This window comes from Anas acuta, chromosome 2, assembly GCF_963932015.1.
Source record: "Anas acuta chromosome 2, bAnaAcu1.1, whole genome shotgun sequence".
Taxonomy (NCBI): domain Eukaryota; kingdom Metazoa; phylum Chordata; class Aves; order Anseriformes; family Anatidae; genus Anas; species Anas acuta.
This window is the reverse complement of record NC_088980.1, coordinates 135,789,189-135,815,936: the sequence shown is the minus strand read 5'-3', so window position 1 is coordinate 135,815,936 and position 26,748 is coordinate 135,789,189. Positions and strand designations below refer to the sequence as shown.

Here is a 26,748-nt window from a genome sequence, read left to right as displayed (position 1 = left end):
CGTCTCTAGTGAGACTCCAGATGAACAGAGCACATGGAACTATTTATAAAACATTTTGCATGGTTAAAAATTGCTTTAGGTTGCTGTCCATGGCTTTTAAATTAAACTACTCACAGATTTTTACAAAAGTACCTGTAGCGTAGAAGTATGTTCCCATGCCGAGTGCTGAATTTGGAGGGAAATAAAATATATGTGAGGCATAATTCTATGGCATAGATTAAAAAAAAAAAAAAAAAAGAAAGAAGAAAGTAGTAGGAGACACTCTGCAAAATGTTATTAAGGTGCACTTCCAGTGATAGCCGCAGTACCAAGCAACTGATTCAAAGCAGGAGAAATAATATCGGAAGCTGCAGGGGCTACTTCTGTGTTCGTGGGTTGGATTTCTTGCTCTGTAAATGCCCTGTGAAGTACAGGGGTGGAAAGTTGCCATTTGACACACAGTAAGCAAGTACAGAATTTATTCATCAGTGGTGATCTCCATTGCTTCTGCACCTCTGACCCACCTGAACTTCTCCTGAGGGCCCCGTGCAGCTGGAGTGGGGTCTGACCCGTCCTGAGCAGAGCCAGTAGAAGTCGGTACAACCAGGGAGACCTTTTTTTTTTTTTTGGTACTGCATTTTGGGAAATGTTAAGTCAAAGACATGTGTAGTAACGTGTGCTTCTTAGGTTTCATACATGCAAGTGAAATCCCTTAAATTTGTCTTCAAAATTTTAAATAGTCCAGAGTTCACAGGGGTGTGCGAAGTTTAAGCTGCTATTTACAGAAGTAACAAGTGATTTTTTGGAAAATACCACTGGAGATCAACCTATCGGTGTTTTTAGAAAATCAAGTCCGTGCTCTAAAATCAGTCACTTGGAGGCACTGTAAATTGGCCTCAATGAATATAGGTGAAACAAGGAAGACCTATACCTTGCTTTCATGGGCCTTTATATTTTTAATATCTCTGTGTACTTAAAATTATAAAAACTGGATTGTTTAGAGTTGTGTGTTTTCTTCAGAACTCTTAATGCATTTGGAAGTGCTTTTCAGGGAGAGGTCCCTTTTCTTCACAGTTTGTATCAACATCTTCACCCCATTTAAAGGCGACCAGGACTTGCAGAGAGGTGCTGCTGAAGGACTGTCAGGAGTGGTGAAGTTATTCTTTCAGTCCTGTAGAAATGCAGTCAACAGAAAGCAGTTGCTGAACTTCATACTTAGGCTGTAATTTCTCAGAAATTTCATGGAGCTCAAAATAATTGGAAAGTTCATTTTGCCATTCCTCTTCTTGCAGAGGTAGGACCAGAAGTGCAACAAGCCTAGAAGCTGTCAAGAGTGTGGGTTAGCATGAGAGAACAATTCGTAGTCTTCTATTTGTATCTTGTCTACTGTTTGTATTTTGTTGTTTCTTTTGCATCTCAGGCTTGTTAAACTCCCAGGTGAGGAGGAGGGATTGCCGTGGTATTTCTGGGCTGTTTTAGTTGCAGTTATGGGAATATAATGATGTTTGAAATTACTTTCACATCAGATTACTGCATGTGTTTCTAAATTATTTCTCTTCATAGCTTTGCCTTCCCCTTGTTTACTGTTACATTACTAATTCTCTTTTCCTATTACTTGTGTTTTTTTTTCCTTGATCTCATTTTCTACTGTAAAATGTTCATTCCTTTTTCAGTTTGTCTTGACAACCTTGGATCTGCAAAAGTATGTATTTCGTGGAACCTACAGCCAAACCATTGCCCTGGTTTCTCATTACATGATAATCCTGTAAGTGTCCATCTAGAAGTGTGTACACACACACACACACACACACACACACACACTCACACACTTTTCTTTGCTGGGATTCATGAGGCATTGAAGTAGAGTCTGCATACACACTCCTACAGCTATACATTCAGGGTCTGTAACTGTACAGCTCCTGTATTCCCTGTCTGGGAATATGCAGTCCCCTTTGTAAAAGTGCATGTTGGTGCCAGAGTCACAGGAATGCCCCTGTCTATTACCAGGCAATGATTTATTGGAAGCTTGCTAGAGTTTTTCAGCTAGAAATTAAAATTAATGAGTGCCTGATGTATGAAACTACTGACTCAGGAGGCTGGCGATCCTGCCAGTTGTCTTTGCAGGACTGACCACAAGTAAAACTTTTTTTTTTAAGTAAGTAATTATCAATTTGGAAAGCAGTGTCCCTGAGAATATACAAACACATCACATAAATCATATTTTAAGTAAGATCTGGTTTGCCTCTTATTATCAGCAATACAAGTTTCTGTAACTGAACAAAGGTGAAAGATCAAAATAAGACACATTCCATTCCTGAAGTTAAATGAAAGCATGTTTGTGCTTGATATGATGGGAAATAGCTTAAAGAGTATTTTATTCTTTAAAAGGGAGGGGAAAAAAAAAAAAGAAGGAAAGAAGCAAAGAGAGGAAGGAAAAAAAAAGACATTTCAAAGCTGCCAAGGACTTTGAATGCAGGTGGTTATCAGTTGAGTATGTGTCAGGTATTCAAGTGAAAGCTGGCTGGCTTATCCATATGTTTTAATATTAATTTTTATCTGACTGTGCCAGCAAACTTCATGCTTTGGTCGGCTTGTGCTCCTCTAAATACATGGTGCTTAGTGCCAAGCAGTCTGTGATCACAACTGACCTTTGGTGAAATTTAACTTGAATTGCTGTGTTTGATACATTTGTGGACATGCAATATACATCTTTATGTATGTGTAATGTCTTACATACTTCTCTGCAGGATGTTCGTTCCCAGTGCGTTCTCCAAGGGAGTGTTTCTGCTTGCTCTGGTGGTTGCTGTTAAATCTTTGTGACATTTGTACAATAGAAAAAAAGCATATGTTGATTTGTGGGAAAACACAAAGTAAAAATGCTGTTAATAGCAGACATGTCCATTTGTGAAGCAGGCAAGAGAGAGAATTTTGCTGTAAATACAGCAGGACTTTACATCAGTTTGGGGAGGCTTACAGGAAACATCTCAGGAGGTTGGTAAATGTCTGAGATTGTTAAATGTGATCTGCAAGTTAATGTAAACAACGATAACACGGTGCTGCATTTTATTTTATGGAAATTGTGAAGTCTGCTGTGTTGCTGCTCTTGTTTTGTTAATGATTTTTAGTGAATGCAGGTCACCTACAGTGATGTTACAGTAGGAAGTCTCATGCTGCACTGATGCTTTAGGAAGTTAGTATCTGGGTGGACAATTGTGTAAATCTTGAATAGGGAGCTTCCTGTCTTTGCTCTCAAAGTTTTCCTTTTTATTTCTTCCTTCTTGAGTAGAAATACAAGGTGACTTCAGAATTGAGTGTAAAAGGGCTTTCATTTCTTATTTGTGGGAGGCTTATGTTAAGAAATGCTTCCTTTCAGAGCGTATGTTTTTTAAGGTTAAACAGCAACGTGCTCAGTCAGAGCCTTGTCATTGATAGGAGCCATCTCAGATTTTGAAATTTTGTTCTGATTTGGAAATTTTAAGTAGTCTCCTGAAATTAGTCAAATCCTTTAAATTGACGTGTGATAATGATGTGAAATATGGAATCTACATTCAGTTTGACTGCATTTCAATCTTTTCTTCATTAAAAGCCATCAGCCTTATGGCTTAGGTATTGCTATAGCGCATCCCGTGGTCCTAGACACGTGCTGGCCTGGATGGCAGTGAGTAAAAGCCTCCCTGCTGGCTTGGGTTTGCCACTTTCGGCTGGGAATAGCCCTAGCATGTCATTTTAGTAACACATTTTGACCTCAGTGTTACAAGTTTCATAGTATGAAGTGTTTCAGTCATTACCAGTAAAAACAGTAATTACTTCAGGAGTAAGATACATTTTTCTTGTGGTGGTGTAAAATCTCAGTACTTGGAAAGTTGTAGCAGGCAATGAAGTAGCTTACTTTGTAATACAGATTTTTGCCCTGCTCATATATATGTATGTATATTTATCTACATATATGTAAATAAGTATGTCCACAAATGCCTTTTATTATTTAATTTTAAATTATTATTTAATTATAGGAGAGAGAATTTCATAATAAACATGCATTTTCTGGTGAAATGTTTCCTAATGAGATTGTGGTTGTGACTTACGCAACTAATTAGAATAAAAGCTTTTTTAATGATCAAGCAAAATCTGTAGTAAAAAGTGAAATAGTAGTTTCCTTGCTGAAATATTTAAACTGAAACATTTTCTGAAGAGTTAAGATTGCCAGAAACATCCCATAATTAAAAGCAGTATATGAATAGCAGAGCTGCAGTTCTTGTGATAGCTCTGATGAAAATGCAAAGGCAAAGTGGTGCTTTTGCACAGTGGTGAGGAGATGTGATGCCAAATCACTGAAGACTTCTCAAAAACCTTTTGAATGCTTCCAAATTAAGCCATGGGCTGCCCAAGCAGTTAATTGAAAGCAGGGCAGGACTGCGTGATAACACGGCATAAAGGACAGGCTGTCAGTGGACTCCCAGTGACACCTTAGGCTTTTTCTTTAAAGTCAGTATCTCTTCCTCTTCAGGGGTGTGAAGGCTTTTTAGAAAGACATTTGATGAGTTAGATCATGTTTTAAAATGTATTGCTATGTGACAACTGCAGTGCTTGGTTGGATTCCAATTTACATCCACTATTAAGGCATAATTTGCATTCTTTTTGTAATGGGAGAAGAGCAAATTTGCAGAGAATAAAATAATCTGGTCCTAGACTGTTGTTCTTCTGCCTTTATTCTCTTTTCATTTTGCTCATGACATTTGTAGTTTATGTTATCAGATACATAAAAATGTAAGAAATTATTGCAGTGGCTTATTTTGTAAGATGGAATTTTAAAAAGCAGTTGCCAAAAGCAGGCATTGTACAGTCTGTTGCGGATACCACAGCATTTACTGTGTGTATCTTGCATTTTAAAAAATATTGTTCAAGTAAGTAACAAATTTAGTAGCACCTAGAAAGCCACAAGAAATAATTGGTACAAAAGCTTTGCCTGCTTGCATTACATTTTCACCTACCGCTTGACTGGTTCTGAGATCCCCTGCTATTTTTGGTATATGTAGGGCAGTCTTGTTATTCCACTGTCAAATGTAACATGAATCCCAAAATGTGTGGAGAATACACCATCCCTGCGTTTCTTCGAAAGGGATGTGAATACCAGAACGAGCGAAAAGCCTCTGTTTTGATTCCCACCCTTCTGCAGAATCCCTCGCTGCCGTATTTAGGTTACTTGCTTGCAGTTCTCCTTGCAGACTGAATTTGAGGAAACTACCAATCCTGTTGCCAAAGCTTTGGGGGAAATATTTTATACGATTAATTCTTTAGTAGTTGTAGTGTATCAAATCAATTTTACTCACTTTGTCGTGAAAGCATGACCATCTTTCGTAAGTTTTTCTGACTGCCCTCCCCAACTTATACTTATCCCAAATGGGATATTCAGTTTTACTTTGTGTTTTCTGTTAACATTTAATCATGTTGGTGTTTCTAATTTTTAATTGCCCTGTTCAGAGAAAAATCTTTTGCAATCTAGCCGTGTATTTTTTTTGGTCTGTTTCCTGAAGAAATGAGACTTACACGATGGTGCTGTTTGTCCTGGTAACTTTGGAGCATTATTGTCCAAATCCGACTAAGGTGGAGGTGTTGAAGGAAGTTAATTTGCTGTAAATTTCTTAAATAAAATGAAATAATTGCTGTCTGAGAAGAGGCACACAGATTAATTGAGGTGTGGGTTGTGGTCTGAGGCCTGCTTGTGGGTCAATGCTCAACCCAGTAGCTTGGAAGCAGGGATAGATGGGGACACCTTACCCTCATGCACGGATGAAATGGGGTTATGGGGTGAGAGGCAGGGCAGAAGGGGGCACCTGCTGGTTTCTGTGACTCTCCCTGTATTGATCAGAAGCCAGTGAGGTGAGCCAGCCCAGCTTGCTCACCAAACATCTGCCTCCCCGTGCCGTGCCCTCAATCCCAGCTTGCCCCGCAGTTGCAAATTGGTAGAGCTCATGGAAGGAAGCAGTCAGGAGCCTGAGGGTTTCACACAGTAGGACTGACCCTTTTGGCTACCTCCTGTCATTAGATCAGATTAAGTGTAAAATGAAGCTGTTTCCTTAATCTCTACCCTTTTTCAGACAGCTCCCCAAATCTACTGCTGTTTTATTATCAGCAAATCAAGACGTCCTTTCTGTTCAGATTTGTCTGTGGTTTAGTTGCATCTCACCTGAACTAACTTCTTAATGCACGAATTCCCTTCTTTATGTAATGGTTTCCATATGTCTGCTGAATCAAATCTAAACTCACCATCTTTGGTTCAAGCTCCATTTTAATCCCATCTGCTTTTTTGTCCTTCTTTGAAACAAGAGAGATGTGAAAAGAAAGTGTTTTTTGTTTTTTTTTTTTCTTGACTGTACTCTCAATGCGAGTCAGTGGATGACATCCAGAAATGAGTTTCACTAGATGGAAGTTCAATTTTGGCTTTGTTAATTCTTTGAACAAAGAGCCGTAAATGCATTATTTCTTCTACTGTATCCAAACTTTGATTTTTTGACTGGTCCGCGCGTTGATTCTAGCTTTGATATAGAGGTATCTGTTTAACATTCATTTTTATTTTGGGAGAAATTAATGCATTAAAGGTGTTTTGCTTGTAGGTAGGAATGTCATATTATCCAGCCTGTATGACTTCCATGTCAAACAAAATTCAGGCTTCAGGATGTTTTCTCGGAAAGGTCGTTGGAAAGGTGAGGAGCAGAGATGAAATGATATCATTTCGTGTTTACATTTATTATACAGTGCAGTAGTGGGTTGACCTACAGGAAAATAGATCCCTACATTTGAATTCCTTTGTAACTTCCTAAGTCAATTGTTAGTTCCTTCTGCTGGAGGGAATTTTAGCAAACCATGTAGAACTGGCAGCAATTTAGCTATTACTGTATTCTGGGTTTGAGGGCTTTTAACTATTTATATAGTGTGACACTGCAGCGCTAGTATTATAAGCAAGAGATTTAAAAAAACAAAAATCTGAAATGAGTTTGTATCATTATCTCTGCTGGATGTTTTCTCAAAAAATTTCATCTAATGTGTTTTAGTTTTCTCAGAGGTTTCAACTAATCTGCATGTAATCTCTGTTGGAGAACACTGGTAATATTCCATGTAACTACCTTTTTGGTTTCCCCACCTTAACTGCCCTTTTCTGTTTGCCCACCTTCTTATAAGTCTATCCATGAACTTGTTTGTGCGTAAAATTTTCCTTCAGGCTACTGCTGACACGACTTGTTCTATTCTTATCTGTTTCTATGGCGTTTTATCCTTTATTGCTTGGTATTTTCTTATACAGTTGTCTATGGTTGTTATAGCAACAATAAATAGCAAATCTGTCAATTTTCAAGCAGCGTGGCTACTTTTTAAAATATTGTGGTACTAATTGCTAAGCAAGAGATGAAATATGTTCAGCATAGTTTAGCAAATTAATATGATTAAGTTAAATTCTCTCTCTCTTTTTTTTTTTTATCATGTTGCAGTGCCTAGACAAGGGGTTATGCACTGAGATGCTATTTGGGAGCGTATTAATAGAATCCATTTGTGGGGAAAAAAAGAATCATTAAATTATTGAAGCTTCTCATTTGCTATTGTTATGCTAATGGCCAAGATCTGGTAAATGTTGTTAATTCTAGCAACATCCTCATCAGCCAAGCTAGTAGGTGTGTGGTTCCCAATTACCAGAGTTCCCTGTGTGATACAGACCATCAGATGGCGTAAGCACAAGCTCCCAGAATGGAAGACATTGGGACATATTAATGTCAAAACCAACAGAAGATTGTGTTTAAAGCAAGAGGGGGCAAAGAGGAATCCACAAGAATCCACACAACATACACAAAAATACCAAAATATCTCTATAAAAAACTGATGGGGCAAAGAGGAATGTGGTTTGAGTTCAAAATGGTTGAGGGCTGCAAGAAACCAATTCTGCAAATGAGGGCTTAAAGTCAGAATCATTAGTGAGAGTGAAAACTATCAAATTAATTATTTTTAAAAATTAAAGGTTCAACAAGCCCATTTTTTTATACGGTATACTGTGTTGCAACTTTAAAATATCTCCTGATATGGTTGAAATTTTAAAAATATTTTGAAGTCATTATTTATATTGATGGTGCCTTTTAATAAAGCCTTTGGTGAATTTGACATTCACCTGTAACAATAATTTGCCAAAATAATTTTTTTTCTCTAATACATTTCACTTTACATCGTGAATTCTCAGAAAGTATATGGTATGTGTAATCTGAACTGTGTGCTCATATGTGGATAGGATTAACTAGGAATATTATAATGAAAACCTTACCTTCTCAGCGGCGTCAAAAAAACCTGCCATTGCCTTATCCATGTGCGTAGCGTTCTTAAGTTGTTAGTGTAACTTCTCTGATGATAGGATGCTGGGACATCTAGGCTTTGATTAAGTTGTGATTTCAGACCATAAGAATGCAAGGTCTTCAGCTCTGTCAGCAGCAGTGCAAGTCTCGAAGACAGTAAGTAGAAAAGGAGGTATAATTTTTCACCCATCCAAACCAGATCTGGCAGCTTTTTTCTTCTGGAAGAAGAGAATTAGCTAGTCGGTCCACTATTCGATATGTGTGGCAGTTCATCAAGGCAGTTTGCATTCAAACCCTAATAGCTTTTCTGAAGATAGTGGCTTAAAGCCAAAATCCATTTTTCTGTCACCTGTAGATTCTACATGGAAAATCATTCGAGCTTACAAATGGAAATATCCCTCTCTTTTATACAGATGGAAAGGGGAGAGGAGACCAGTGTTGGGAAGTCCTTCAGTTATTGCATTTCTACAGTTCTTAAAATCTATTCCTGTATTTTAAAACCAGTTTTTAAACTACTTGATAAGGCACTGTAGTTGTGACATTTAATATGTTAACCTTTTAAAGATACTGATGCTTTTATATTGCAACCTTATGCCACATAAGGTGAATTTCATTAGCATCAACTCAAGAATGTGTAGTGTGTATTTGTTTTTTTCTGAGTAATTTTTCTTCAGTAGTAAGTCCTAATGTCTGCACCCAGATATGTGCAATAACTGTATCAAGAAGCAATCCATGTGTGTTGCTAAATTCATATTTAATACAGAAAGTCTAGGACAGATACTCAGTCTGTCTGACACTAACCCTGTGTCTCCCTGCGTTTGCACTCATGCATATGCATTAGATCTGTTGGTGATGAGGGAGTTGTTCACACCCTCTCTGTTCTTCAGGCTCTGAGCAATGACACTTAATAGCTGATCAGACCCATTAATTTGTACCTTGTGTGTGCTCAGTGTTATGTCTCTGAATACAGCATGCCATTCATACTGAGGGATAGATGTGCTGCGAGCAGAAAACCCAGTGATGCATTTTAAATAAATTGCAAGAGCATTTAATAACTCTAACATTTATATTTTTGTCTGTACTTTGGAAAAGCACTACCCTGAAGACGGTCTTGACAGTTGAACTGCTTTTACAAGGCAATGTAAATTGAAATCAGCTTTTAATTACTTCTGAAAGTGCAGTTGTGAAACATAATTTTATTCAAAGATGAGCCTGTGAACTGCATAATGGTTGACTGAATTGAGCACAGATTTTGTCTGAGTACTGACACCTTGCATTTGAGGAGTGCATTTGTCTGGCTCACATTTTCCTTATCCTTTTTATACAGTCTAGGAATGTGCTGGATGGATTGTTTGGCGTGAGTTGGAGCTTGATAGGAGCTCTTCAATATTTCCTGCCCTGATGGTTAGAGTTGGAAATAATGCAGACAAGGCCCTTGGTTTTACTTCAGTTTCCAAATTATGAATGCTAACCAGGTTTAAAACCTAGATTAGATTTCCAACAGTGTTTTTCAGGAGAAGGACTTAGATTTGAAGTTACAGCCATCTCAACTTCAAGTGCAGTACATGTAGTAAATTCGTTGTTGATGCACTATGTAATGAATAAGATTTTATTATTATATTCCTTTTTTTACTGATACTGTACAATTAATAATATTTTATGGCGTGTTTTTTTTTTCCTTGACTGATTTTTTTTTTTTTGAAACACAACCAAAATGTAGATAATCAGTAAAATGAATTGAAAAACAGCAGTGGGTAGAGAGGCCAGAAGGATTCTACTGAGACTGGGGTCACATCATACGGCCGGAGGGTTTGCAGAGCTTGTACCATTCCCTTGCTGTGGGCTGTATAATTGATGTAATTTGCTCCAGAGATGCGGAAGTGGAATAGTGAGTGCTATGAATTGGGACTGGGATTAATTGACAGTGTTGTCACAAAAGCTTCCACAGTACCTGTTTGCATTGAGGTTGGCTCTGTCTAATGTTTTTCCCTCATCGTAATAAACCACAACTATATCTGCAAACTGTAATCAAAAAAACCTGATTAAACAAACTAATGTTCTGCACTCTGTGGCAAAGCAAGTAGATCGAATGCTGTAGACTGTCCTAGGAGATAATACTGTGAAGGTAAGAAAGCTAATTTTTGGCTTAATCACATGAATGTTTGAGTCATAGACAAAATATTTGATAATAAAATATTTCTCTGGCAAGTGATTTTGGCAATTCTGGGACTCAGTAAGTGAATATGCCACTGAGTCATTTTATCTTGTTCAGTAAATAAACGAGGTTTCTACACTAATAATACAGCAAGCATCACACTTTTCACAGGGTGGATTGTGTTTTAGATAATCGAATTAGATTGTGTGTCAATGTTGAAATAGCCTGCGTTTCTTGTTCATTACAATGATGGTGCTTTTTATTGTTATTTAATATTGCGCGTGTGTTTTGGTTTATGGGCCTTTTGATTCATGTGTTTTAATTATTATCTTGTTCTATCTTTTCGTACTTTCAGGATATTTCTTAGTGTGTTACTTGTAGTGAGAGTAGTGTACTACTTGTTTTTAAAGGATAAGACACTGTGTATTACTGAAAACCTGCAAGCTTAGTGGTGTTGTGTTATCGATTTCTGTATTTGCTAATTTATTTTAGATCTCTAATCTAGTCTGGACTAGAAGCAAGACAGCATCGAGTCTGTCTTTTAGTCTGACATTTAGTCCATTGGAATGTGGATTTCGCCAGGTTGGCTAAAGATTATTTGGTGCTCAGTGTTTTTTTAATTAAAATTGTGTTTCATAAAGGTAGGGCTGGTGCATTTCATCGAAAGAAAAACTGATTCTACTTCAGCGAGCCTGCAGAAACTCCGCAGCGTCTGGCCGATCTGCAGATAAGACTTCAGTGAAACAGCTGTGTTGTTAGGAAGAATTAGAGCGTCCCTTCAGCTTGTAAAGAGATTTCCAAAAATCTTCGGAGCTCTTGAAGATGTTAAGAAAGTTTCCTGACGGATTTCGATCGGTTTTCCTACCACCAGAGCTGTCGTTGCAGGGCAGCGATGTGGGACTGGGCCTTGTTCCCCTGCTGCAGGGCCCTGTGCAACATCCGCAGGCCCCGTGTCTGTGCCCCCCTCAGCTAGGTTTGGCTGTCCTCCTTTCCATCTCCCCTGTCCCCAGGGCATTAATCTGTGTGTTTTTTTGTGGGGCAGGGGTCTCTTTTTCTTCCTGCTGTGACTAACAGCTGGGTTAAACTTCTCCTCTCAGCCCTGGCTTTGCCCAGTTGCTGCATTCATCTTCGGCCCTTTCTGGTGTATCTCAGGCCTCTATCAAATGATGTCTCCCTTTCGCTGTCTGCTTGTTGTCTTCACTGTATTTTCTTCCTTCCCATAGAGAAAAAGAAACCTGGCTGTTGTTGCCTATAAATTACCCTAAATTTCTGGACATAAGATTTTTCCTGTCCGTCTTGTACCCAAAGCGGTTGAAACCTATACGTTGTCAGACGTGACTGCTAGAATGCTTTCTGCATGAAATGAAAACCAGCAAACAGTGTGTCTATCATTTTTCCATTTATTAAAGATGATGTTATTTTCCTCGAACCCTTCTGAACAGGCTATTTCAAACCGAACTGAGCTTTCTTCCTTATAAAGAATATAACCGAGTCAGGGTTTGTCGGCAAACAAGATAAGAATTTGTGTGTGCATTTAGGGCCGGGGGGAGGCCGTCCTCCCACAGACTTTCCGTGTCAGGAAAACTTAGTTTTGCTATATCTGTTTTTGTTTTAGTTTGGGGCACGGACATTCTGTATTTCTAAGAGGTTTGAGATCCGCCTGGGTTGATCCACTAGGACACTGAGGTTTAAGGTTTAGTTTAAAATTCTTCAAGCCTCTTCCATTGCTCTTCAGGTTAAACATTTTTCTGTGTCTGACTTTAACTTTGCATGTATGTATCCCGTGTGCCTTACAGCGATCCTGATTATTTAATGTGTTTAATTTCTTTTTCATGTCTTAAATATCTTAAAATTTCATATCTTAAATTGAACTGTTAAAGTTAAATAGCTTTAAATGATATCATAATGTATTTCAGGAATTTGCAGGTTTTAATGCTGTTTAATTCTTCTTAACTTCAGGACTTAACTTATGTCATACTTTAATGCCTTTACTTCCAAATATAGTTTTGCATTTACAAAATATTGTAGCAAAAATGGGACTTAATATTTTATTATATCTTTGCTACGTTTGGGGGTCCTTAGCTAAATGAATTTTATTTTTTAAATGGTTCTGATCCCAAATCTTTTGTATCTCAGTAGTTAGTGCAATTCGCATTTGCATGTAGATAAACAGAACTTCAGAAAAGATATAAAAATGTTGTTTTCTGAGCATTTTATAAGTAATCTTATCATGGAAGAATCAAATGTCAAGAGGCAGTGCCTTAGCTTGAAAAAACTTGGAAGTAACGTCTGCATTTTATAGCTGAATGATGATTGCAATTTGCTGAAATGGGATACGGAGTCCTTGTAGCCTTCAGTGTGCTGTGATGTACCTGCTGATAGCTGAGCTAATTATGAAGGACAACTAAAAGTGCTTGCCCTGGGTATCCACACATTAATAAATATAAAATGCCAACTTTTAGATACTACATATCTAGTACATTAAAAACTCTAGCTGCAGAATTCATTTTTTGTTTTAAAACTTGATATCTATGTGGCTTATATTTGAAAAACTTTTTTTTTTTTTAATTCCCCCCTACAATCAGAAAGAGACAGAGGGAGATCCTGTGTGCTTTTAGATCAGGTGTGGCAGCTGCTCTGCTATCAGCAGTGTGTGATATTTGTCCCCCAGCTTAAATATCATCATAAATACCCAGATGGAGTTTTTTTTTTCCTAAGCTTTAGATTATTTACTCTGTTGGGAACTCCATTAAACATATATAGTATATTTCATGGCTAACTGAAGCTTGAGATGCCTGATATAGAAAATCATAGTATTTAAAAAAAGAAAATCACTAAGGTCTCCCTCTAAGGCATTTCAAATGGTGATTTTTTTTGCTTGTGATACTCCAAAAGTCATTTTGAAAAATGTCTGTGATGGATGATGCAATTCTAGAGAGAGCACAAAAGCAAATTAAAATATCGTGCTTCATGAGACTCAGTTGTAAGTGTATAATGTAAGAATACACTTTCTAAATGACAGAAGCAAGAGAGACTGGTAGGCTTTTTTTTTTTTTTTCTTTTATCTATCAGATAGTGAAGAATTGATCTCAAAATTACCTATTAATAGATCTTTTATACCAGATTTTCTGGGATACATTGCTTGCCGTTTGTTTCCCTATGTTCAGGTTCTGTATTTATGTTGTTTTATGCCTTTTAGTGAAAATTCTTAACCCCCAACCACACGAACATCAGCGGCTTTAGTAGTAAAAACAATGTAAATGATATTTAAACTGCTTAGGATATGATAAAGCATAAACACATACTACATGACGAGTGTTGTCAGGGACTGTAAAATTGCAATATGCAAGAGTTTCAGTATCATTTTTACACTGCTTTTCATGACGACTTGTGTTTTTCCTTAGATGTCAATTCCTGTAGTCAAGGTAGCTCATTAAAGTTTTAGGCTCCTAGATTTTTTTTTCCCCTGAACTATTTTGCTGTTACAATTGCAGAAATGCTTTGATTCTAGCTGCCTCCTCGTGACTCGGAAATAAAAAAGGAAGTAAAAAGACACCTCCCCCCTCCAAGGAATTATCATTTTAGGAATCTAATTTTTTATTGGTAGTTTAATGAAGGTTAAGGACCCAGCTCGTAATTCTTGAATTTTAGGATTGGCAGTACTTACTGTACTTAAAGGAAAAGCCCTGGGTAGTATGCAACAAAGGTATGCAAATGATAGCATGCACTAATGTTATAGAAAACTAATTTTTTATTGGTGGTGATTTGCTATTTCCATATAACTTTGTATGAAGCTGAGAAATGCTGGTGATAGTAACTGAGATTAAGCTTTGTGTTGTTAAAATGATACACAGTTTTAATGTATGAACAGAAAGGGTTCTAGTAGTAAAGACAGGAATTAATCATGGAACATTTATATGCAATTTTATTCCTAAAAGGACTTTTAAAAATTAATTGAAGCTGTCCCTGTTTAATTTTCTCATAATGTCATGTGCTTATTTTAACCCTCAAAATGCTTAAGGTAGTCCTGCGGAATAAAAGAAAATGATATATTAGGCTACTGGTTCTTCCCTCCCGTAAATTGTCAAAAACAGTGACAGTAAATTAAGTTCTTTTTTATATTTGTTATATTTTTTTATATAATCCCAAATTTTCTGTTTTGCATCAAAGATGCTTGTTTCTCAAACGTACCGAAATAAATGCTCTTCCCTGTCCAAGTTTTTTTTTCTTGTGACTGATTTGCCTGTTCTAGCAACAACAGGCGTGCGGAGAGAGCAGCTCAGAGCTCTGATGTGTGGCTAGTGGGTGTTTCAAGTAGGTCATTGCCCGACAATGCTACTACCAGGTCAGTATGTTTTGATGTATATGCACAGCAGTTCTCCCCTTGTCACTGCACGGGAGCAGCTGACAGTAACTGTGGCATATTTCCTTGCATGTAGGAAAAAAAGCTATCCAAAAAAAAAGAAAAAAAAACAACCACATACGTGAGCTTTTGGGTTTGGGGTATGAATTCAGAGACCAGAAAAATGATTTGGAGAGACCCACCTTTTATCTTTGTAATTTACTTTGAATTGCATCCTGACCCTAGCCTAACTTTTTACATTGGTAAAAAGGATTTTGAACTCACCAGTGGATCTCATTCCGAAAGAGAGAAGAAAGCTGCTCTGCAAAGGTAAAGGAACAGCTACAGCGGAGAGTTTCTCTTACCCGAGGCCACTAACAACACAAAACAATCTGAGGCATGCACTGGTTAAATCTTAGAAAGTGCTATAGGCAACCCACTTTTGCAATTGCCATAGAAAATTATTGTTGTTAGCCATTCTGTTGATAGTTCATATTGTAGGAATTACTAGCAGATGGGAAAATAGATGACTCAGAATACAGTATTAACAATCCATATTTTTTTAATCAAAGGCCTCTAATAAGGCATGTTGCATCTGTAAGATTCATTTAAGCAGTTGCTAGGAAGAATTTGTTTTTTCAAGTAAACACAACAAACTTGATACAGATTATTTTTTGATTGAATATCTATTTTCTTAACAATTTAGACCCTGAAAATACATTTGCTTGTTTTCGTTGCACCAGCTTAATGGCAGTATTCCATAATTTAGTTTGATAGAGTGGAGGTTTGTAATGGCAATTCATGCATTATGGAATTACTAATGAAATCTAATTTTATCATATTGAAAACATCACAGGCCTAGAGCTTTTATTTACCTCTGTTATCTGTCAAGGGTGGATTAAGATTATAGTGTGCTACATCCACCAAAACTTTGGATTTCGCCCCCTGAAACGTTTGGATGGCTACGGATATGTGCTGGCCAAGACTAGTTAATGAATTCCAGACTCTTTCCCAGACCCCTTCGCTGCAGTTTGTGGTCTGCAGGCACCACCAAGTATCTCAGATACTTTTCCTTCCTCCTGACTCCTGTGCTGGGCACAGGTAGTCAGGATTTGTGTTGTGCTCCTTGACTTGATGACTTCTGAGAGTCCACTTTTGGTTGTACACCATCTCCTTCCTTCTCACCGTATTACCAGAGAGCTTTGGTATTTAGACAGCAACACATACATATTTTCCAATTGACCATTTTGACCTGAATCTTCATCAATATGATTTGACCAGGATTGCCAACAGAACATGTAAGGTATTGTGTGGGTCCTCCTGCAGGCAGAAGTATTGACTGCAAGCAATTATTCTTTGCTGAAAATGCCAATCCAAATGAAACTGGTCCATCTGGGCTGCAAGAAGTTAGACTGAAAAAAAATAAAAATAAAATTTGTTGTACTTCTCTTGCTGGACTTCAGTTCTAAGAGATGATCACATCGGTATGGGAGGAGAAAATTCCTTCTGTGGCATTGTTTGAAGACTTGTAATAAAAATCAATCTACCTGAAGCCAATATTGACCAGAATAAGAATGTTTTCTTCTAGAAAATCATCCTCTGATGAAATGGTAAAACTGCACTGCAATCCAGCTACCTTGTATTATACCACTGGATTAGTTTATCTTTAGCTACAGCACTTATGACCACTTCTTAAAAACCCAGATAATGGTTCTGAATCCATTCTGCTGCTTTTTGAATTCTACACGTAGCCTTTCTTGGAAAACTGACCCAATTATGAATAAGTTGAAGAGTGAGCCAGGAAGAGGCAGACAATTGGTGTCCTACTTTCTAAAATCTTAAGATGAGGTACACCAGGTTTCCACATTTCTGTCTTCTAAGAGGAGAGTGCACAGTGTGTGGTGGTGTTGTGCGACTGAAAACAACAATTTCAGCAACTGAAAACAATAATTCTAAACTTCTAGCTGGTCTCTTTGTAGGCAGTCAACATCCTTTAATAGAGTTTCACTGGGGCTTCTTTGGATGGGATGGTGTCTTGAGAATCTTTTAGCTTGTGGAAGAAATTCTTCAGTGTTATCTGGCTTTGCTTTGTATCTTTCTCCTTGCCTCCCTTACACATTTTAAGTTCCTTTAGCTAAGAAATACGCCTTATAGAAGAAAAAGATTTTTTTTCTCTACACACCTAGTTTTTCTACTGGAAATCTGAGTATACGTAGCCACTCTAAAGGAGTCAGTGTATAAAACAGATGCACACAGCTTTTCTGAATATTATGTATTTATGTATTGTTGTATGTAATGGATAGGTTCATGGTGCTCTAAGGCTCAGCTGGGACTGTTCCTTTCCCAAAGTGATTCCCAGGTGATACGAAGGGTCCCAGTGAAGGCAGATGCTCTGTTTGCCTTCCAGAAGCTCCATTCTCTGAAGGCTGCCCCTGTAACAACAAACTACACGGGGAAATCAGTTCTGGCTGCTTAAATTGCAGGCTGATTGCAGGTGAAAGTAAACGGGAGTGCCAAGCTCCATCGCTTTAAGAAATCGAATCAAAATATTCATCATGCAGGGGAATAAATTGCATAGGGATAATTACGTTTCCTGTTTGAGAGTTGTTTCTGTGCATCTCATTTAACGTTTGCTGTTGCATTCAGTGTTTGCTCTTTTGCAAGCTTTCGGGTTCGGGAGGTAATATCCATAACACAGAAGTCAAGAAAAAATATTCTGCAATTTGCTGAAGAGACGTAGACGTGCGTGCAGACAAACACACACATCCCAAAATGAGCTGCAGCTTTTAGATGAGATTAAGTGGTTTTCTATGGTACGTAGAGCTCTCTGACCGCTCCTGTCTAATCCAGCATCTGAAGCCAGATAGATGAGATTCATAACTCTGTTTTCAGATCCTTCATTTCCCTGTTTTCTGTCATTTGCTTCCTCTGAGTGTCCCAAGCATCATCCGTTTATACAGATGAGGACTGCAGTTCCCTGGGTCCCCTGGGTGACGTGACTGAGATCACTCTGCACAATTCTCATTCTCTGGATTTAAAAATTCATTCTCTTCGTATTTTAATTTCCAGCCCAGCTGCCTGTGATCCTTAAAGATTATTTAATTCTGTTTGCTGGCTCTGCTTCCTGACTGAAATTTAAATAAAAGCGTACCCGTCATATTCCTCTCTGACAATTTATTTTTAAAAAATATGTATGTCTTTCAGCACAGAATAATTATGTGATCACATGAATTCGAGTCTACTGCGTGCAGTGCAAGCCTGATGTCTACAGCAGTGATTCAGAGGGAGTAAGTGGCTGACCCAGACCAGACAGGAGACTTCATCAGTGACACTTGTCACAAACACACGAGTGGTTATTGATGATGCTTTCCTTACCCCATTTGCTAGTCCATGAAGCTACATATCATAGAATCGTAGACTTTTTCCTCCCAGACATGCTAAAAACCATGGTTTTATTGCGTCTCTCATCTGTGCTGATTGCAGTCGGTTAGAGGGGAATCAGTGCCGTTACGTCCTCTTATAATACTGCAAGTTCCTCTGACACCTCACTTCTTTAAAGAATATCCTCACTGAAAAGTGTCTGTAATGTGCTGGTTGCATTTACCAAGTGGCTAAAAAAGAGAACTTTTTTTTAATCTCTTCTTTTTCTGAAAGTGGAAAGGTGTTTTCCTGTAAGTGTTGTGGTGACCAAGAAATTATGATTCCTTTCTCCTGTCCTTCCTTGCATTTATCAGATGGGAGAAGAGTAGTAAACCAGACTGTTTAATTATATGGGTATTTAATTATTTGGGGGGCAACTCCTTCCCTCCTAAGAAGCGAAAGGTGCCATTTGTCTTTGCGATGATGAGCTGCTGAGCACATCTGGGGTGTCTGAAGCTGCTGCTGGTCTGAGGATCTTTGGTCCTGGAAGATATTTTGACTTCTGGCTTTTAATTCTCTCTTTCATAGGAGTCATATTCTTTAAACAACACTGAATGAAAACGGGTGTCTTTTCCTCTGTGTTTTCGTATGATTTTCTGGGCTCCACTCCCTGTGGATTATGACTTGAAGTTATTTGTTTACTACGCACACCGTCGTGTATTGGTGGAAGTCATAGCTCCGGGGTTTGGACCGTATGTAGCAATATGTGCTGCTAATTTACATGCCTCAGAAGCTGATAAAAATAAAGATCAAAAGTAGCATTTCATTTCTCAGGGAAAGCAGATCAGACGGTGTTGATGGAAGACTGCCCTAGATTCATAAACGAAGCATTGACTCATTAGTAGGTTGATTCAGAAAATGTTGTCTTTTTTTCCTCTGCGTTAGGTGGTGTGCTTGTTTGCAATGCCAGCATATTTGCAAACAAAATATAGACTGCCTCTTTCCTGGGGTGAACTTCTGTGCTGTTTGCAATCCGTTGATGTGTGCCACACTGATCGCTGACTGAAGAGTAATTGGCACATAGGCAATGCCGACAAGAGAGAGGAATGCAGAGGCACTCCACTTGCTTAGGAAAAAAACAAAACAAAACAAAAAAACAGGCTAACCAAAGGAAGATATTTCAAATGTAGATCCTGCCCTGTGAGAGCAGATGGGGCAGTGACACCCGACGTGCCCTGGTACCTGCCGAGATCCCAGCCTTTACTTGCAGCAGCCAGGTGGCCAGAGGAGGGATTTATTGGTGTATGACCCATTGCACTTAATGAATGAAATGTAATGAACTCATGAACACTGGGAGAAAAGAGAACGGGCAAGGTAACTCCCTCCCACGAATTCAGAAGGTTGCTTTGTGCATTATTTAACCACTGGCAGTGGTCTGTAGAGGAACACAGGTGTCTTCTCATTCTTATCAGAAACCTCCAAACCTGCCAGGCTATTCCTTCCAGCAGTTCTCTATGTCTTAAGGTTCCTATGGGAGGCTGAATTCAGTGAAGAAGTATTTGATTAATCAGTATAATGTATGTATGTGAATATCATCTTGTACAGCATGGCATGCATTTTTTTCAGCCTAAGGAGTTTAACTCTAGGCCTATGTCTATTCACAGTTTATTTACAAGGTATGCGAAGCGTTTGCTGCTTTTTCTTTTTATTAACTCTACCGCATACGTGTGTGTTTTCATATGCTGTTAAATTATTTACTGTGGAGCATACTCAGGCTTCTTCTGACTGCATAAACAGTGATATAGGTATGTACACACACAGTATGAAAAATGACATTGCAACTGTAAATTAAAAGGTTATGAAAAGCAGTTTTCATTTTTATTGTAACACGGTTTTAACCTATTTTGTCTTTTTGTTTGTTTGCCTGTTTGGTTCTTTTACAGTTAAAGAATCTAAGTTTAGAAGAATTACAGATGAGACTAAAGGCTTTGGACCCTATGATGGAACGAGAAATTGAAGAGCTTCGTCAGAGGTACACTGCAAAGAGGCAGCCTATCCTAGATGCAATGGATGCCAAGAAGCGGAGACAACAAAATTTCTGAGTTTGTCTTACTTTCAGAGATAATGCTACGAGTCAATGTGGACACTGGTAACTTTATAAGTCTGAAGGAATTTTATTATGAGAGTTTTAAAAATCCAATCTTTTTCAATTTTCCTTCACAACCGATGACAATTGGAGCAGTGAAAGAACACGTGGTGTTCTCCAAAGGCAGTGAAACACATTACCACTCGCTATGTTTTCAACCGTTTAATGTAATAGAAGTTTAATCTGTTACTTCCCAATCTTTTTCAGGTGTATCGTGGTAACTTTGTGTTGTACATTAGGAGTTGTGTTTTGGAGCACCTGGAACTATTTCTTGATTGTGCAACACTACAGAGCCTTATGTTGCAATATATTTTCCTCCCACTTAGTAGCATATTTATTATGTAATCTTTGGTTATCCTATTTATTTTATGCCTGTTTTCTTTTTATTAGGAAATGTTAGGATAATATTGTGGAGAGCAGAGCCAGATAAGATAAAATTAGTATTGTAGTGTAATGAAAAGAAGCTCACCACCATATTGTCTTTTAAAACTCCAGTTTCAGCAGTCGTCCCAATTCAGGACAGCACTCGAACATGTGTCCAGTCCATTCCTATCAGTACAACTTTAAGCGTAAGCTAAATAATAAGCACATGTTTTTCTGTTCTGAATCAGGGATTGTAGCTGTAGTTGAGCAATACAATTGCTACACTCAAGACCATTCTTTTAACTAATATTTCTATCATTTTTACGCACACCGAACGATCTCTCACTAAACAAGAAAACAAGTGCCTAATTGGTTTTGATTTTTCTATTGTTCAGGAGAAGCAATGCTTGCAGTCACTCCTGCAGTGTAAATCTTCAATTGCTATCGCAATTCTGACCAGTATAAACCCCTGTTTTGCACCGTAGTTTTATAATGAAGTAACAGCTACACTTTCTGGATATGTGGGATTATTATTATTTGTTTTGGTTCATTTAATTTTATAGCACTATTTTGAGGGGAGAGGGGAGTTGTTAGTGGTTTGGGTTTGGTTTGGTTTCACATTATAGACATTAAGGGATAGTAATTTAAAAGCCAAAGAAAATCAATTGAATACTTACAGTAAGTACTGAAAAGAAGCAACGTCTTGCAGTCCTCTGAGGGTTCTGTCCTGCAGTCACGGAACATGCAAAATTCCTGTAGTCTTCTGTGGTAGATTTTGGGGAATCGGAAATGCAGGACCAAGCTCTTAATACCTTTTTACAACTTCTTCTGTCTGATTTATATCGTGTGATCTCTAGTAGGTAGAATTTACAACGTTGCAAGAACTATTTCAGACTTAGCCGAAAATGTGATCCACTTTCCGAACAATCTACTGTGTTCTCTATTGCAATCTTTACAATTGTTGCCTTTTGTGTAATTAACTTTACTGTGATAGTCATACTTTTTTAAACAGTACAGCGGAAAAGACCTTTACTTTCAACCTCCAGCTGTTGAACTTTTAATGGTGACTACTGTACGGGCATCTTCTGTTGAATGTTTTCTGGAAGTTAGTAATCATCTCATACCTCTTAACATTTACTGTCATCATCCGTGGACCATTTAGACAGAACAGTGCAGATTTTGGAAATGGTGCATTAGATCACAAAGCTTATGCAAAAGGAAAACAATAGATACTACAAGATCAGCATATTACAGCCGTGCTGGGACCAGTATTTGGTTTGAGCTGTATCACAGCCATTGTTGTCACTGTCATTCTGTGTGTGTGTGTTGGCGTGCATGCCACGCTCTTAATTTGTAAACCCTAGAGTCAAATAAATTTTAATTGTGATTGTTAGAACATCCTTACCCTCAACTCTTTTTATATTTCTTGAAATAAAGACCGTTCCTTATGAAGAAGCAAGAACACAGAAGATCCATAAAAATTCCTTTAGGCAAGATAAATGCACCTTGTATTCTTATGCCTCACATTTATACAATGAAATGATATAAAGTAAAAAAAAATAGCATAATAATATCATCATATCGTTAGATTATAATCATAATGCAGGAAAAAAAATAACAGCGGCAACCCCCTCATTTGTGTGGTTCTTATTTATTTAAAACTCTTTAATTCTTCAACTTTCTAGTGTGTGTGTGTGTATATATATATACATACAGACACGCACCCATATATAAGCAGAAATCTGGAACAGGAAGATTTAAACTATCAGGAGAGGAACCTCACCTGCCTTTTGTTGGTGTGCCTTTTAAGCAAAGTGTCATTGTCCAGACACTCTTGCTCGCATCATTAGCGGCTTTCTTTCCACTTATTCTCTGAAAGTTTTCCCAGCAAGAAAGGGCTTTGATTTTGAATAATGTCTTTACAGTGTAATGTATAATGTAATATAATGATCACAATTTTCATATTTTGTGTATTCTGAAAGCTTTTTAATGCAGTGAAAGCTTTTTAATGCAGTGCGCTAAATATGAATTAACTGTCCAGCAGGGCTCCAATAAAAGGCCATTTTAGACTAGAGGTGTTGCAGTCTGACATCTGAAAGGTATCAGAAGATAAAGGACCGTCCTCTCTTCACTCCTGATCTGTCTGCGTAGAAACAATTTGTGTCAACTTTGTACACTTGCATACATACATGCAGGAGAAAAATCTGAAAGCCATGGAAAAAAAACATAAAAAAGAAAGAAACAAGCCACTTAAAGGTAAAAAAAAAATAGCTTCTGAGACACTGTAACCTGGGTAGATATAGGAAGCTTGTGACCAAAGAACACTTCCACCAATGAATATGAAATTATTGATGTTGCCCTTCTGGGATGTGCACACTGCAGTCAGTGTCAAAGCTGTCATTGGCTTCAAAGGCCAGAATATCAGGCTCAGAATGATGTGCAAGCATAATATATAGAAATAGGTTTCATATGAAGAGATGGACACAACTTATTTTTTCTTCCTTCTGCTCATACAAATGAATCAAATCATCCATCTTGATAGCTACACATCTCTGCTGGAGGGTGAGCATCTTCCTAAAGGAAAGCAGATAGCACAATAAACAGGACATTTTAAAAGCAGGACGTGGAGGAAATCTGGTAGAACTACTGAGAAGTTAACCTTCAGTGAGATTTTAATTGAGCGATTTCTTGTTTGTTTCTGACTTTGTTTAGGTTTAGGAAGGAAAAAAATAAAAAAAAAAAGAAAAAAGAAGAATATTTACTTACTACTAAACATTTGTAATAAAGGCTAATTTTTCATGTATAACGTTGTCTTGTTGTTCATTCTAACTGAAGGTAACGTTAGTGGTAACCGTTAATGTTCATTTACGTAGCCATCTCTCATACTTCTGTTTCCTTTCTATATTATTCACAGCGTACTTCAGTTATACTCACAGAAAACCACGTCTCTCAAAGTTAGCTCTGGAAAGGATTTTTCCAGCTCCAGACATTGCTGCAAAGTGTAGGAGGATCTCAGTGGAAGAGCATTAGGCCAGTCTAAGGACAGAAATCCTCAGTTGTTCGTGGAGGTGTCTCTCTGCCATCTCCACATCCTAATGGCCTAATCCAGAGAGACCCCAATATGTTGGAGGTATTTGTAGACGTCCTTTACTTGGAGGTTTGATTTTCTAGGGTAATGAGAATAATAGCTGATGAATAATTTTTTAACTGGGGAAAGCTACAACATTCAATAGCTCAATTTTGATTCCATACCCTATGTCTTTTCTGATTTTTTTCTTTAATTATTCTTCTCCAAGAATTTGCCCAAAAAGACCCTTTAGTATAAGGGACTCGTGAATAAAACTCCTTAGACAGCCACACTATCTTTGAAGTGACAAAATTCTACTGCTAATCTTAAATTAATCTGGTGGTTATTGGATATTATAGTTGTTGATCCACAGTAAATACTAGCTTGCCTGTATTTGCCCAGGTATATCCAGAGGGGAGCGTACAGTGGCTCAGGCTGTGTCCATCTGCACGGTGTTGAACTTCCAAATACAGGAGTGGCTGATGATAAATGAATCAATGCACAGGTCCACGAGATAGCATTAGTCACTGTTAACAGGCATTGGTGCTTCTAAGTGGAATGTATTCTGTCCAAACCCTGTACAGCACTTCGTGTGCACGCTGTTTTATCAAATGATGAAGGTTGCGTTTTCTTTTTTTTAATTGTATTCCTGGTTATAAAACTAATTAAAAAGACCTTATAACACGTGGAAGCCTTTATTTCTTTGCATTTGTAAATATTCAGGGCTCCATCTTACTGTGGTGTTTCTTTCTGTGCTTCAGAAAGCAAAATTGGTGTTATCTAATGTACAGCGAGTCGGGAAATTGGTTTAGGGCATTTTCTGTGCCAGGCTGTGGTGTGACAGTGTTATGTCCGCTATTGCCAATGAAAACCTTGGAGGGTACAAGTCCTGGCTAGCAGGTGATGTTTCCTGCCAGTGCTTTGTACCAGGTGTTGTAGCATTGCAGTCCTCTTTGGGAAAGGCAAAATTTCAGCGATGGCCCAGTGTAAGGGCATTATGTTGTACACAGCGATTTGCCCCGTTAAGTTTGTTGTAAAATGCATTTTCTTCACAAACCTGTTTTCTTTTTATTGTTTTAGTGTATTCCACATGGAAAGGGACTCCTATTTACATGGTGTGCCTCATCTGTTTCTTGTTTTCCTTTGTTAAGAGTACTTAAAGAATACTCATTAATTCCTCCTGGTTTGCTTCTCCCCTTCCCCCTGCTCAGGAAGACAAGTGTGGGTGTTACTGTTCTTGGGATGTTGTCCCACCAATGCCAGCAACAACATTTATTCTTTTCCTTATTGACCAGAGATCACTGAAGCAAAGTCTCAGCTGCCCTAATTTCCCATTATGAAAATGTGGTGTGTTCAGATCCTAATCAAGACTCTTTTTTTAAGAGTATGTGTTAGTCCCAGACTGAATAGGCACTAAGTGCTTCTTTCCATTGTTTGCTTTACAAATTCCTCTGTGTAGACTCATTGTTAGTTTCTTCAAGCCTTAGAGAGTCTTCCAGGTTAGAGGAGATAACTCGGTTTGTCATAAAAACGGGAAGAAAAAAAATTATTTGGGGACAGAAGAAAAAGCATATGGCATTTGCACCTGGCCAGGTTTCTTCCAAGGCTAACTATGGATGTTAGGAAAAAGAAAACATTGGCTGACATCAGCATCTACATAACTTGCTGCTCCACATCAGTGTTTCACATCTGACTTGCTTCCATTAATGCTTGTTGTTTTTTTGTGTCTGTGTTTTGTTATTCAGTTGCCACTTGTACAGATAGTGTTGGTTTTTGGTTTTAATTCATAAATGAAAACACGCCATAACAATGGCACGTAAATAAACCGTGGGGGGAAACAAAACAGAAAAACAATTGAAGGCACTGAAGGGATGGTTCTTGCTCTTCCTTTCTTTCTCTCTCTCTGTGTTCAAATCCAATGCCCGTGGTCAGGGAGGCCTTGTAAGAGCCAGCTCACCATCCTAGGGTCAGGGCCCTGCTGTGGTGGCAAGTGGCTTTTGGTGCAATTTTGGTGGCCGGGCTTCAACCTGGCCTGGTGCAGATGTTGGTATGCCCACACGATTGTCAAAGGTGTTAGAAAATGATGTTTAATCTTTGGAAAGGGAAAAGTTCCTTGTGAATCAAGTACGGATCAATTCCTTACCCTACCCTACAACGTGTTTCTCTCCCAGAGGGAAACACAGCCCCCTAATCACGTTTCTCCCCTCAAAGACAATATTTGGAGCTGCCCGGTGTAATCAATGTAACCCTTCTCTCTCTGTACACAGGTGTGCACACACACACACACACACACACACACACACACAAACACACACCCTCTGCCCCCAGCTCATTCCTTCGCTCGCTTCTGGTCACTTCACGTCTCTGGCCCTTGGATATTTACGGCTCGACGCCTTTCCCTCTTGAGATTTTTCTGCTGCTTTGCACTCCTGCTGGACTTCCAAAGCCTGCATGGTTACTGTTAAGGAAAAACGCACAGCAAATACATCAAAGAGGAAGACCAAAAGCTTTTGATTTGATTTATCTGACGCTAAGCCTTTAGTGTGATGCATCAATTGATATTTCATTTTTATTACAGTACAATTGGGTATACAGACTTAACAGCGAGAGGTGTCCTTTTGATCTCTCACAGCACATGAAAACAGGTGTCATAGTCCAGAGATTATGTAGGTCAGAGATTATTTGAAGAAGGATTAAGTAGAGTTACCATTTTTCTTAGCAACCATATCCAAAAGCATGCGATTCTTTTTAAAATGTGGGCCTTAATTCGGCTTGTAGATAAGTCGTATTTATTTGCCACATACCCTTTCCCTGCTGAAACTGTGGAAGAAGGACGGATTTTCTCAAGTGCTTTGCATTAAAAAACGCAGAAACAAACCAAACTCTGTACTTATAAATGCAGTCAATAAAATAACTTCTGAGTCTCTTAAAATCCTGTTTTATTATTTTTTCTGTTAGTTGATCTTTGCAGAATAAACTTCTTGAGAGCCTCCAGAAAATAGCAGGGTG

The 26,748-nt window shown here is 38.2% G+C and overlaps 1 protein-coding gene across 2 annotated transcripts in view; it reads left to right on the top strand.

Annotated features, from left to right (window-relative positions):
- STK3 (serine/threonine kinase 3) overlaps nt 1-24,423 on the top strand; it is a 137,280-nt gene extending 112,857 nt beyond the window's left edge. The window contains exons 11-12 of one of the 2 annotated variants that reach the window (XM_068672340.1): nt 1,653-1,744; nt 20,107-20,335. In XM_068672340.1, coding sequence (XP_068528441.1) covers nt 1,653-1,744; nt 20,107-20,110 — 96 coding nt within the window. In that variant the 3' untranslated portion in view covers nt 20,111-20,335. Of the gene's footprint in view, nt 1-1,652; nt 1,745-20,106 lie in introns of both variants that reach the window. The other variant, XM_068672338.1, reaches the window with a different exon arrangement.
- Nucleotides 24,424-26,748: the final 2,325 nt, after the last annotated feature.